This window comes from Contarinia nasturtii, unplaced genomic scaffold (genome assembly GCF_009176525.2).
Source record: "Contarinia nasturtii isolate CC-2019 unplaced genomic scaffold, AAFC_CNas_1.1 Cnas_scaffold_1240, whole genome shotgun sequence".
NCBI lineage: Eukaryota > Metazoa > Arthropoda > Insecta > Diptera > Cecidomyiidae > Contarinia > Contarinia nasturtii.
The window spans coordinates 4,008,378-4,023,581 of NW_022198581.1; the positions used below are offsets into that span (position 1 = coordinate 4,008,378).

At 34.8% G+C, this 15,204-nt stretch overlaps 2 protein-coding genes across 3 annotated transcripts in view; one reads left to right on the forward strand and one right to left on the reverse strand.

Moving 5' to 3' along the window:
• LOC116345271 (somatostatin receptor type 2-like) overlaps positions 1-15,204 on the reverse strand; it is an 82,793-nt gene that overhangs the window by 11,527 nt on the left and 56,062 nt on the right. The window lies entirely within an intron of this gene.
• On the forward strand, positions 1,391-8,574 carry LOC116345270 (putative inorganic phosphate cotransporter). Of its 2 annotated transcripts, XM_031774504.1 has the most exons (10): positions 1,391-1,748; positions 1,810-1,895; positions 1,978-2,216; positions 2,998-3,190; positions 3,270-3,415; positions 3,949-4,062; positions 5,087-5,275; positions 7,251-7,467; positions 7,592-7,824; positions 8,317-8,574. In XM_031774504.1, exons 2-10 carry the CDS (start codon positions 1,832-1,834, stop codon positions 8,548-8,550), a joined length of 1,629 nt encoding a protein of 542 aa, XP_031630364.1. In that variant the 5' UTR covers positions 1,391-1,748; positions 1,810-1,831; the 3' UTR covers positions 8,551-8,574. The 2 variants fall into 2 exon arrangements, with proteins under 2 accessions (XP_031630364.1, XP_031630362.1); XM_031774502.1 differs by having other exon boundaries at positions 1,391-1,895.

Below are 15,204 nucleotides of genomic sequence, written 5' to 3' on the forward strand. Positions count from 1 at the left end.
GTCAAAACATCGAACTGATGGGTCATCCACCGTACAGTCCTGACCTGGCACCCAATGACTTTTTTTTGTTCCCAAGCGTGAAGAAAAAACTACGTGGTCAACGATTTTCGACACCAGAAGAAGCAGTTGAAGCGTTCAAAACACACGTTTTGGAGATATCAGTTTCGGAGTGGCACGAATGCTATGACAAATGGTTTCATCGAATGCAAAAGTGTATCGATCATCTCGGGGAATATTTTGAAAAACAATAAAACCATTTTCGACAAAAAACAACTGTGTTATATATGTTTTTAAAAAAAATTATGGAGCAACCCTCGTATATAAATTCAATTTGAAAATCTTTCCAATGCCCAGTTATGTTCGTTCTCAACAAACCTAGCTCAAGAGCATCTACTTTACGAAAAGTCTCATCGATAGACATATCGTGTTTTGTAAAAAAAAAATTCGTATATTGAGGCTGGTGAGTATTTCGGGGAGAAATCTCTATGCATGTGTATGAGATAGCTTTTGTCAACACTTGAATTATATCTATTTTCCCTCTCATTGTGTTTCGGGATAAATCTGATGTCGAGTTGGATAGCGTTGAGTTAATATCTCGCGTGGTGTGTGTGTGTGGGTAAGTCGCATCGCATTTCATTTAAAATTGTGTTGACCGCGCAACAGTGAGACGATCGAGAGGAAATGGCAAAAGGCAGACAGCAGAGAATTAATGCTTCGACCCTAAACAAATTATGCAAAATCAATCTTGCATTTCGAACAAATTTGCCTCTTTATCGTACAGGCCTAGGCGTCGGTTCATTTTTATTTTATTGGCGTTGAAACATCCCAATGTTTTTGGTTTATAAAATATTTCATTGAACGAAGAGATAAGGTTTAATTTTATTGTTTGCTTAATATATTCGATAATTATACGACGAAATTTGTTAATGAGCAATCCCAGCACATTTACCAAATTAAACATTCAAGATTTTTTTTTATGTATTCTCCTTTTTATTTATGACCGCGAAAGTGAGCCGGTATCACACACACTTTAACATTTCAAAATCTCATTTTCTCAATCCCAGCATAGATGCATCGTTTTCGTTTTTCCCTTCGAGCAATCCGTTTGTTTGTTTGTTTGTTTGTTTTGTGCTTCGTAGCGTATCATCCATCTTCATTTCCTTATCTCATATAACTGCTCCCAGCCAAAAATCAAATAATCTCACTTCACATTTAAACAAAAAAATAAGAAGCAAAACGAATAATTCAGATTAGAATGAGTTCATTATCAATGCCATAAGTTATATGGCCACTAGCAATGCAATTAAGTGATGTCCTAACCGACGGCCGTTATTAATAAAGGTTGATTGTGCTCACAATTTTAATGATATTTTCAGACACTGAGTGAATGTGTTAATTGATTAGGTCTGCTCTGAAAAGACCTACTCACACGCATATTCAGATCCTCTCACTACATGAGAGGAAGAAAAAAAAAATTCCATATCATCACACATATCGTCATAATAGTTCAATCTAAACACAATCAGTATGGTGTACTAAGTAAACCACGAGAGTGAGCAGGTCGTTTTTTAATACAAATTTGAACGTTAGCGTACTTTTTTCGGACATTATTATCGTTAAAACATTGCCAATCGTCTGATAATTGTAAATGAACTAAATACATTTTACGCACCTATAATACTTGTTTGTGTCAGTTTTTGCTTCCCAGTTTTCTGTGACCTTAGTACGGTTCTGATATTTGACGGGATGTAAGTGATGCTAAATTTGAAATTTTTTCATTGCTTAAATGTGAATAATTAACGTTTACAGAAAATCAGTGTAAATTTTTACAATGGATTTGCTTTATAATCCTGATGCAATATATGTGCATGGACCACGACAACCACACAAACCATGTGAGTTTAAAATGTTGCACGGGGGCTTCAAAGTGCCTACCGTTTCACCATTAATTAACTGAATTTTTAAATTCATTTGCAGGTTTCTATGTGCCACAAAGATATTTATTGACATTCATGGGATTTATGGGACTTGTGATGGCGTATTGCATGCGATTATCGCTATCAGTGGCAATTACACAGATGGTTCCACCACCAATAGTCAACATGACCAATCTATTGACAAAAGATGGCCAAAGCGAAATTATTTGCCCATACACCGATGAAAATTATGTACACGAACACTTGGACGAACGAGAAATTTTCTATCAATTATACTCGGTAATGATCCGACAATATATTTGGATTTTGTCATCTGGATATTTCAGCTCATCTGGATGACGTTAGGCGATGATACGTAGTGAAAATAATAGTAGTGATTGTTATAGGTATAAAATTACTACCATAACGATAACGATCATTTCTATTGTTTTCACTCCGAATCATCGCCTAACGACATCCAGATAAGCTAAAATATCCAGATGACAAAATCCAAATATATTGTCTGGTAATGATGCTCGCAGAACATTAGAAAACAATAATATGCAATTGAAAATGGAATTCACTATTAAAAATAATACTAACAAATCAATCTGAGAGACTGTTGTGTGATTGTGTGTCTGTTGTATGATTTTATAGTGTTTTTGTGGTGATAAAAAAATGTGATTTTATGGTGATGGTATGCATCGTAATATGAGGTGCAGATAATCGTTGTTAATCCCAGAGTCTAGGCTAGGACTTTCTAATATGCTAATATCGAAATGTTTGCGTACGTGCATACACAATTTTGTGCATGATAATTTTACCGAAAAACATAGAATTGTTCACCAAATCATAGAATATTTACCAATATCGTGACACTACAAAATTATGTACTTGAGTGTTGTTTGTATTTTAAACTGATGATTCAAGTAAATAAAACTTAACTATTTATTTATTCAAAATATAAATGCCATTTAAATACTCAGTTAAGGTCTTTTAGTGTAAAACGTCAATTTGTAACATTGAATAATTTCAACACTTGATTCGTATTTGTGTTTATTTTCATGTTGATGTTGAATAGGGTGATAATGATGTGTACAATTGGTCACAAGAGCAGCAGGGAATTATTTTATCATCATTTTTTTGGGGCTATCTAACTACACAATTATTAGGTGGCATCTTATCACAACGCTATGGTGGTAAATATGTATTTGCAATGGGTATTTTATTTTCCGCATTTTGTTCACTGTTAACACCTTTCGTTGTGCGGTCCGGTAAGTTTTGACAATAGTATTAGAAAATTCAAAACAAAAAACAATTCAAGTTGTCATTTTCATTTCATCGATTGAATAGCCGAAGCGACCGGTTTGATTGTACTGCGGTTGTTTGGTGGTCTTGGTGAGGGAGTAATATATGCTGGTTTGACTGATTTGTTAGCCGCCTGGGTGCCGTTGAAAGAACGCACCACACTCGCTTCATTGGCCTACGGTGGATCGACGGTAATAAGTGCAAATCAACATTACGTTTTTTCTTCTTCTCTCACTTGCAAGACGTTTCAAACAAATATTCAAGTGAATATGCCTAATGAAAATGTTATGATCACATGATTCAATGCGTATGCCCATTTAATTGAACAATAAATGCTCGTATCACAACTATTTGGCAAACATAGCATGTGTTCGTGGGCATAGAGGTCGAAAACAATAATAATAATAATGACCATTGGTCATATTTCAATGGTATAATTTCCGAATAACTCGTACCCTTTTCCATAAATACGGCATTACATTGGAATCGTTTTTATGGAATTAAATCGGATATTACCGCACATTATCATCATCATTTTTCATAATTTTTTTTAACTTGTTTTTCGTATTGAAAAAATTTGTTTTTATTGCCGGTTTATGTACGTATTGATTATTTCGTTACTGCAAGGGCTGGCATTAAAAACAGATTGCTTAAATTATCAAAATATTGTTTTTTTTTTCTTCTTATATTTTTCGTATTTTCGGTTCTCTCTCTTAAATCTCAGGTTGGCACAATCGGAGGCACGTATCTCGCAGCAATGTTTATCCACCATTTCAAAAGCTGGCATGAAGTTTTCTACATTTTTGGTGTACTGACTATCGTTTGGTGTTTGTTTTTCGTAAGATTTTATTCATCAATTCGATGTTTGTTATTCATTGAAATGGGCGTGTGTGTGTGTGTAGGTTTGCGTTTGGCTTTTAAAAAATGGGCCAATTTTATTATCGATCAACGGTCGTTGAAAAAAGGAAAATAAAAGCACGAAAAATTGAAAAGAATTGGGGTCGGGGGGAGAGCAGCTTATTTGTGGCTTGCCAAATTCATTCATTCGATATGGCAATGGCTTTCAATAAATTGCACGTACGCGTCGCGTTATTTTATTGTAATGGCAGCAAGTCATGCACTCTTCGCTATATCGAAGCATAAACCATTTGTAATTTCTATTGTTCACTTCACATGGTTGGTTTTTTGCTTGCTCTCCCACCCACTCGGCTCATTCGCTCTTTCAGCTTAAAATATTTTGAGCACATAATAACTTTCCATTCCATGTTGTTGCAGTCACAATGGCAATGGTCATAAAAAAAATCGGCAAACGAATAACAGAAAAGAGAAAGCAACACCACCGTCAGCCATAGAATGCGAGTGAACCAAACAAAAAATTGGCCGACATCAGTAAAAATTTTATTGAAGTAAATGTTCATAATGGCCATATTAAGCATCACATGAAATCATCAAAACAGCTCAATAACGTTTGACATTTGCTTATATTTACTGGTTAATATCATGAATTTGCGTATTCAAATAAATATATCGCACAACAACATCCATTTAACATTAATACGCACACACTCGTACACAGCGCACTCAGTGTGCGTTTCCAAATAGATTTATATGAATTTTTTATATTTGGCAGTTGCATTATTCAATCGATACACAATATCACGCGCTCAATGCACGTTCATCATATCGACTACATACCATAAATTGCCACTCGAATCGATATACATCAACGCCATGAAAATCCTTATATCGGCTTTTCGTTTTAACAACCGTCACATGAACACACATACACACATCTGTCATACACTTTTATATTATACAATCTTGATTTTTGTACTTCTTCCCTTTCCACTCTAACTCTGAAGATTCTCTTGTGCTACAATGATCCCGACTGCCATCCATTTATAACCGACTATGAAAAAACTTATTTACTAGATGAACTGGGTCAGCAACAGCAAATCTCATCCGCTGATAAAAAACGAAAACAAACCAAACGAACGCCATGGCGACAAATCCTCACGAATGTGCCGTTTATTGCATTAATCTTGTGTCAAGTAAGTTGAGTATTGCGAAAGAAAACATCACAGCATCAGTTTCACGTAATACGATTGTTTTTTTTTTTTGTTGTTCGTGTATGTTATGATCTTCTCTGTGAGAAAGGCGATTGAAGAAGGGATGCAAGATGAAGATAGGAAATGAAAAAAAAGAGCGAATAAAAAATAAAGGGAAAAATGGAATAGAGTGCAAGCATCGCATGGTTTTTCTACTTTCGACTAATTTTTAACACATAATTCGCGGTGATACTCCATAGATCCATAAAATATATCATTTTATGTGCGCTACTTAAGTAACAATCGTGTTGTCTCGGCTATGATAAAAATGAGTCTCTCGAAGAGAAGTGAATGTATGCGAACACGTTTATCATGTTATATACATATCCATAGCAACACGATGAAAACTTGAGCAAAACCCCAAATGAAGTGTTCTGATAAATGATGCAGGTATTCCAAACGCACTTGAATATGTCACATTTTGTACTTTGCACATTTGTTTGCGTTTCATTATGACACCGGAAATCAGCTATTTTGCATTTGAAGTTTATTACATTGGGAAACCTATTAAATGGCCGCAATTAGAATTGCTGCAAGAGAATTCTTTGCCATAATTCGGCGCATAACAGAATCTTCGGCACGGCTTCATTATTGATTGCTTTGTGTCACAAGCAAAAAAAAAATGAACAAAAAACCAAATCATCATATGCGAACATTTTATTTGCTCGATTTTAAAATATGGGGTTCTTGTTGTTGAAAGGGGACAGTATCCAAATAAATGTGCGCTTGTTGATTGATAATCGTCTGAATATTTTGATAAATACGCATTTTATTTCGATCAAGTCCATTCATCCATCAAACACAATTTCTCTACAAGCACAATGGATTTTAAGATTGCATTTAAGCATTTTGTAGGAACACTTTTTCAATCCATCTCTTTCTCCCTATCTCTATCGCATCGTTTTACTTTCGATTCACATACATTCTCGGTTGCCGTTATTGAAGCAGCTTCTATGCGCCTGCTGTTTCCATTTAGCTTTATCAAATTTTCTCTTCCACTCGAGTCGGTGGGAAATTCCAGATTGAAAAAGCGCATACCCCGTCAATAAATAAACAAAAGACGCAAAAGCAAAACAAAACGCATACCCCAAAAAATATTAAGAAAAATCACCGAGCTCAATAGCACACACACACACACACACATCTTAAAATACAGCACAGATTGTTTTCGTTTGAATTAGTTGTTATTGTTGTTTTCCATCGAAACATCTGCTGACTACTTGAAATTTTCCAGAAAATTCATTCTTCTTGCCATCGCCAACAATTTTGTCTACCCGAATAATACCTTTTTCGCTCACAATTTCTGTTTCGCTAAACGTATTTTGTGGTAATGTGAAAAGCATGTACAAAGGAGTGCTAGGTATGTGCTTGGTATGTATCATTGTTCAAGTGATTTCGATTTTTCATCCATAGGGAAGCGAATTGTTTTTTCGTTTTTCTCATTGAATCTATACGCTGTTGAATGTTGAAACGGCATAAGTCGTCATAATATGAATTTTTAACAATTTCACAACAATATAATGCTTTTTGATTGAATAATACCGCATTGAGTGAAAATCCCCAAATACATTGCCAAAAAAATAACATATTGTCGACTTTGATTGACATATTACTTGAAAATTTATTTAACTGTATGATCCAAAAGTATATTCCGAATTTACAATCGTAAATTTTCTTGATTGCCGATATCTGTGATATCATTGTAATGCGAAAGAAAAACATCATCGTCTGCATTTGAAATGCATTTTCATTTTCTTGTTTATTTATTTAAAATGTTTATTTATCTCTTCCTTTTACTCTCCTCAAACTTGGTGTCGCTTATTTTCGATCGGAAAACGTTAAAATGAAATTATGGAATGGCATCTTAAATGGAAACATCAACCATGACGACGATGAAACTTAAAAAAAATTGTGTCAGGTCAGCCATGAGTGGGCATTTTGTATTATTGTACTTAATTTACCAAAGTACATGAACGATGTACTGCATTTTTCCATACAAGATAATGGCATATATTCTTCAATTCCGCAAGTCATAAAACTGATAATGGCATTGGCTACTGGTGCAATCAGCGATTGGATTATCGCCGCCGACCACTTGACTATCACCAGTGGACGAAGGATATTCGTTGCAGTCGGTATGTACAAAAACGCGATTTTTCTATCAAAAAAAAAAATTGAAACAATGAATCATTTCTTTTTTACTATGTTATGCACACAGTTCGATTGTTGATGTTTCATTGTATTTTTCCTTTATCGTAGCGTCATTTTTTACGGGTATCTTCACAATAGCCGCTTCGTATGCAGAATGCGATAAAATGTATGTGGTTGCCTATTTTACTATCTCGATTGCATTCCAAGGTGTGCCAGGCGTTGCAATTAATTCACTAGACTTAAGTCCAAATTACGCTGGAATTTTAATGGGCATCAGTGGCACGGTTACATCGATAACGGGCATTTTAGTACCGTGGATGGTTGGTGTGTTTGCGCCAAATGTAAGTATTGCATATTACATTCATGCCAACGCATTTACGTTCGTTGTTGTGTCTCACTTTTGCTGCATGTGTGTGTGCAGCGATAGCCATACATGCATATACAACAGCATTTTGTTTAATACCTGTCGGAATGTGAATTTAATTAACTGTTTCTAATTTTCTAATTATGAAAAGCGCGCACACATTATCGTTACATTGCATAAAATGACCAACCGGAATGATGATTTTCGTTGCACTCATTTCGGGGGGCGATATAATCTCATTTCTCATTACATTAAACAGACCATTTCAAACACTCATTAAACAAAGTGATGTTGGCCAACAAAATTGAACAATACACATTTCAACTTCATTATAAATGCATCGTGTGCAACATTTGTTATATGTGTGTGCGCATTTTTAATTCTTTTTTTTTCTCTTTCTACTGTTGAATGAAGCCAAATGATAAAAATTATTATTTTGATTATTCGAATTTTTGTCTTTGTTTTTCAGTCATTGCTCAGCGAATGGAGATTTGTATTCTGGATCACATTCTGGTTGCAAATAGTTAAACTGTTTGTCTTTTCGATATTTGGTTCGGGTGAAAAGCAATCATGGGATTCATACGACACCGACAGAGAGGCCCGTTTCATTTTACCCGGTGATGAATCAGACGATTATCTTGATAACGAACATGACACCAACAGTAGTTTAAGTTCAAGCAATTGGGATTTGTTTTTTCAGTAAAAATTTTCAGTTTGTCAACATTTATTTGAATTTTTTTTCTTTACCAGAATGCAATAAAATGCATTTTTTTGTCTTTCCTCTCTTTTCCAAAAGAAAAAACTGCAAATACATTTTAATTCGAGCACTTGCAACAAAGGATCAATAAAAAGGATAAAAAAGCCATTGTAAATTGTAATTAGGAGTATAAAGCATTGCTGAAAAAGTGCCGATATCAATTTGAACATAACGAAATGTGTAAGTGTATGTATTTGTATTAATTAGGGGCAAAAGAAAAACTCGCTTGCAAGAAAATTGAACCAAAAACAATGCCCCAGGAATCCTATTTGTTCTCTCTCTTTCTTTATTCCTCTCAACAAAAGATTTGCGTGCATTCGTATAAAATGTAAGTCACTTGAAATTAAGGAGCTTTGCTTGCAAGTTAATTATTCAATCTCTTAATAAAATCGGTATAGTCGGTGCATCAATAGTCGCATTAGTCCTTAAAAATGGCTTCGTTCTCATTACTAACACCTTTTACAATATCTGCGTCTTGAATACAAAATCTATCTTAGTTTATTCTCTCTGTCTCTCTTCCTCTCTCTCTCTCTCTCTCTCTCTCTCTCTCTCTCTCTCTCTATGTGTGTGTGTAGTTTGTTTTTTATAGTTTCTATGTTGAGAACGATAAAAAGGGCAACGAAGCCACCCGATAAAAGATTACCAACCAGCAAATGTATTGAATAAAATGCAATTGAAAATTCGTAGTAAAAAAAGTACATATATCTAGTATACGTTGTACGCTCCAGATGGAATATAAAGGATGATTACACTCACTAACATCAACATATATACGAATCGATATAGTGCAAGCGTCGTCAAATAGCGTTGGAATGAGCGTTAGCGTGTGCATTGGCTTGTCGGCAAAACTTATGCGTCGAACAGCGTCGAATGAAGAGAGCTTTAAAGCAGCGCATACAATTACCCGAAATACATTACAGTTTGAGACCATAGTATTTACAAGTTAACAAAAAAAAAAAAAATGAAAACCGAAGCGAAAAGCGGACAAGAAAGCGCGCTCAAAATGAGAGCAAAATACACGATTCGTTCATACAACATACATTTTCCAATCGAATATTCGTAGTGTTTGCAAAGCAATGAATTGTCTGAACGAAAGCGAATAAAAGTTATGCGTTGTGCATAAAAAAGTCTTTAAAAAGAGATTTTCCATTAGTTTGAATTGCATTTTGTTTTTAAAGTCAAATGCACGCTTATAAACATATATAGACACACACACACTCAGAGACTGTAACGACAACAAAATTGTGTACGTGTTTACGCCTGAATGACTTAGCTGTGTCTGAGGAAACGACAAATAATTATTCATCGTAAATGGAATATCGTCTGGAAATGGCGAGACTGTTTCGTCTTTGCTTCGCACCCAAAACGGGCTGGTTTTGAACGGCTTTAACTCTTGTTTTATCGCAGATGTTTTTTCAAATAACAAATAATAATGAATAATGGAAAGTGGTTTTATATGCTGTTGCCGGCACATACAAAATAAGCGAAGGGAGCAAAATATAGTAGAAGAAATAATATATTTTGATTGAGCGTTGAAACTCACAATGTTAACAACCAAAAGCATTACTAATCCAAATCGGTCAAAGAACAGTAAGGACAAATGCCAATCGCTTGCCTGCTTTGCTCCCATCGATAATGTTTTCATTTTCTTTTTTTCATTTTCTTCATTTGTGTTTGTGCTATGCAGTACATTGAGTCCTTATTGTGTGTCCAAAGTCAAATGAGAAAGATGCGATTTTCCATTCAATTCCATTGACAGTTAACATTGTTCATGAACCATTGAATCAGCAAATAACACATTTTTATTATTCGATTATTATGATCATTGGTCAGTTTTATTTTGTCACCCATCACACTTGAATAAGATATTTTGATTATTATCTGTTGACTCAAGCCAGACAAAATCGTATATGTTTATGTAAAAAAAACACAACATCGATACGTTTGGATGTGAGTGAAATACATACATAAATATCAGTCAGTGCTCTTTAAATATTTGACAAACATAATATAATTATGAATTTTCGTCGATGTGATCAACAGTCAAGTGGGCACAGGACATGCGTTGACATGATATTACACCTGACATGTTTTGTGTTGATTGACACTTGCTGTGAGCTCTTCAAATTGAAATCACAAATATGGTGTGGTTTTTGTCACATCGAAAATCATGCCGAAAATTGCCACTACCATTCCATTCAATAAGTTGAATAAGTGCAAGTCAAAGCAACTTTGTTCGATATTCATCATTCACTATTTGACATTGGTGTATGTATTCATGTTAAACATAATACGTTTATAAACTGTAGTTGTAAAAGTAAGTGTATATAGGCATTAACAGTTGTTGGCATGTCACATCAAATTTTGTTCAAGAAATTTACTTTGACATATCGAAACACGTTTTAATGGTTGAATGGTAATTGTAATGAAACTTTCGCATACACAATAATGTTCATTATTTGTCTATTGCAAATGAATCTAATTTTCATGTGGCTTGCAATGAGCTCACGTTTTGTCAATTTCATTTTCACATACGTACATGCCTCAATTCAACCAGCGAAGCACAAAGAAGCATAAAAATTATATTGGCAGCCTGAATACAATACCGTTGAGTTCTTATTAACTGGAACATTTCCTACGCCTAGGGTGTGTGTGTGTACGCGCCCAGGCCGGAAATAGAACGAATGTAAACATTTCCAAAGAATTTGTGTGCTAGATCTTAAGCGATATTGTCAGTCGCTCTCTTACAAATTTATTTACATGAAGCTCTAAATAGAACTGAGCTGCGAAGCTCATGTAATTTTATCATTTATTGAGAGACTCCTGCTGCCACCGTTACCTTCACCGTCGTCCATTACTTGTTTTCTACACAAATTGCGACTTCACTTTTACACAGGGCGTTCGTTTACACAATACTCAATTTGATTTTTATTATGACGCGACACACAAAATGCCATTCCAGGGCTGTTGTTATGGATGTGTCTTTGTTTACCAACGGGCACTCACACACAATAGGATAGGAAAAAGAAACATCCACATTTTTGACACGAGACACACCAATGCATTGTGTTGACCAATCGAATCGTGTTTGTTAAATAAAACCGTTTAAGGGAATTGTAATGCCAAACGGACAAGTATCTCTTGAACGATTGGGAGCGGAAACAACACACAAACACATATACAACAAAACGGATCAAGAGAAAAACCAAAGGAACAAAAAAACAAGTACAAACAGATGATGGTCGGCTGAACATTTAATGAGTTTTAGAAAAGTGAATGGAGATAGTTGAAGAGGCGAACAAAAAAAAATTAGATAAAATTTCAGACCAGACTCCCCAAGGAAAATTGGTCTGGGCGAAGACGTAATCAACACTTTTTCTTAAATAAATAAATAAAAAAAAAAGTGATTGATCTTTTTTTAGTTGTCGCATCAAATCGAATTACAAACTGTCACAACAATAACAATAGAAAGAAAGAAAAAAACAAAATTGATCATCGAATCAGTCTGGACGTTGCATATCGAGGGAAATAAAACAAAACACCCTGTAAAAACCGATGATATGAAAAACAAAAATTATTTTCCCCCCCGGCGAAATTAATTTAAGTAAATGGAAGACCAGGCCAATGTTAACGTGTGAAAATGGCCATATGTGAGAATGTGTATCATTGCACACGGAAAAAAATAAATAAAACTATACCATGAAAAATAGACAAGAAATAAAAGACGTCAGTTATCGGCAGGAATCAAATTTCATTGTATTGTATTAATTTATAGCAATCAATAGATAGAGACACGCGCTCACCTATCTGACTACACACTAATTCCTCACATGTTCCAACCTATCGGCTTGTCGTTAACAAACCAGAAAATCATAATTCACTTCACATCAATGCACTATGAAACTATTTCACTCATACTTTTATTTCATGATAATGATTTCCAATTTGAATGTGTGATGCGACGCAAAACCCTCACCAACTTCTTATTATGGCCAATGTGCAAAAATAAATGCCAAGTATTCATCGATCAATAATGTTGGCGGCAAGAAATCGCATAAGTTCTTCGATTTGAAGTGTCATGACTGTATTTGACTTAAGAGTCTCTCTGTCGCACAGACAGACACTTGAAGGGATGGCGGATGGCTAAGCCTTCATTTAATTGAAATACATACACACTTCATCTCTATCTCGTCATGAAACTTTTGACACTTAAAGTATAATTATACCACCTTTAATACGCGTCAATATATATTGGAATCGAAAGTGATTTGTGCGTCGCAATCGAAGAGAGTTTTTTTTTTGTTTATTTAGGACGCCCTTTAGCTGAAGATAAATAAAGTATACAGTAGTGCATTTATACACTTGTAAGTGTAGCGGTCTAGACTAGAAATAGTTGGAGCAAAAAATGTGCCTCGTCAATATCTTTAGCGTAAGACTCGATCTTGGGAGAAAAGTGGAAGAGCAGAAAAAAAGGTCATTCGTTGGTAAAATGGTCTGAAATTAGATTAGATGGACTTAATCCTATCAAGAGCACGTAACTATGAATAAAATACAAATGGTGAATCCAATATTTCATGGATCGAATGAAATGTGTAAATGATGGCATTTTGATAGTTGGATATCAGCATGAGGCCGAGATACAACGAATTACAGCTCTGTTTCCTACAATTATTCATGAATAATGTGTCACGGTAGGCGGTGTGATAAGAAATGCAAGATAGAGCTGAACAGCACACATACACTTACATCTCCTTGATTTAGATTCAAACGCATTAAATGGGTCAAAGTTTATCGCATTTCACGATTAAAATATGCGTTATGGATCGCACTGACCACTGAACGATATCTTTCATTTCACAACTAAGGAATTTTCACCAAAAAATTGCTTTGAAGATAAATTCAAAACACATACACAACTGAAGTTTATAGCACACGCTGTGAGGTTATCTTATTTTATGTTTTCTCGTACAGTCAGCCATTCGTCCTTTCTACTATACTTGTGTACTATTTAACGTTTTTTGAATGGATTTTTCGAAACCATCTCGTTTACACAGCGATTCTGTCGAATATTGTTCAAATGCCATAAATCCAAAAACTGAAAAAGATTTGGTAATACCAAATCGAGATAGAATTTCATTCATCATTTTATGTGCTTCAGCTTGATGAAACAATAAAAACACCCATAAGCCACAACGGCTAGTAAAAGTTCGAAATAAATTCGAAAATATAAACATATTTGCAAAAATGTGAGCATCAAGCAAAATAATAACGCATTAAATTTCACAACGTATAATGTTTTCTGTGGTTGTACGTAACGAATAGTTGATATTGAGGTAATGAAATATTAATTGATCAAAATGTTATCATACATGTAACCAAATCAAAGTAGATTGAAATTCAAAAGCGAAAATAAAAAAAGAATTGAACTTTGGGCATCGAATTGCACAAAACTCCGATAAAACGTGGTATAGGTAGTGTTGCTGTACGAATTTGCGACCATATGTGGTTCGGTGTTAAATGCTATATACCCAATATGTGTATATGTTACTCGTCGAATTTTTCGATGTGTAACTTATCAATGCAATACGTGCGGTTGGATTTTGGCAATGGGCTTTGAAATATGGCTGGTAAAATGTGTTGATGAATGTGATGAAATGCGAGAGAGCATTCTCAACTCTCATACCTCCCGTATGTGATATCGAAAGCACACACAGCTTGATGCATTATCACCCATACACATAAGATTGTTCATTAAATATATGCGTTGTGATGAGCCAACTGAAAAATATTTGAAGTGAGGACGAAGCGCATTGAGTGAGTTCAGCACATAATTTGAAGCGATATGTGATGTTGTGGATGGAATTGGTTTCGATTGGGGGGCCTGGAATGGAAAGTGCGAAAGCACGAATATCAGCTCATTATTACCAGATCGAGTCACATAAATCGATTCGATGGCTGGAATAGATTATTATGAAAGTGTGAACATATGCAATCACGAAATCACCATGTGCCAAATAAGTTAAGTAAACTCAACGCATACAAATGCTTTTCGTCTTTCCGAAAATAATCTAGTGTTTTCATAGAGTCACCATGTGCACGCGTTCGCATTCATCGTCTTCATTTTTTCTTCTTTGGCTGCTCTCCTCAAACAGTGTGCGTGCTTTCATTTTATTTTTGGTGTCATTTTTGATATAGTCCGTATTTGCTTAACGAAGTGAACGTGTGTTGACGACAACAACGCCAATGCTATCCATATTTTCATCTTAAATGCACTGTGACTGGATATATGACTGGTACTTTTTAGTGACTGCGATAACACCAAATTCAAACGATATAGAAAAGCTTATAGCAGTCAAATACATACACTGATACTCTTCAACGTTGAAACACAACTAGTTTCAAAGGAATACAAAACAACGATGTACGCAACTTTAAATCATTTTTTTTTTACCCACAAAATAGCTGATCGAGACATTCAAACAAAAAGATAACGGCATCTTGGGGTTTTTACCACATTTACAAATAATTTGTATTCACACATTCGAGTTCACAAACTAATTACTTTAATGTTCGAACCCTGACGAAAATCGCATTATTGAT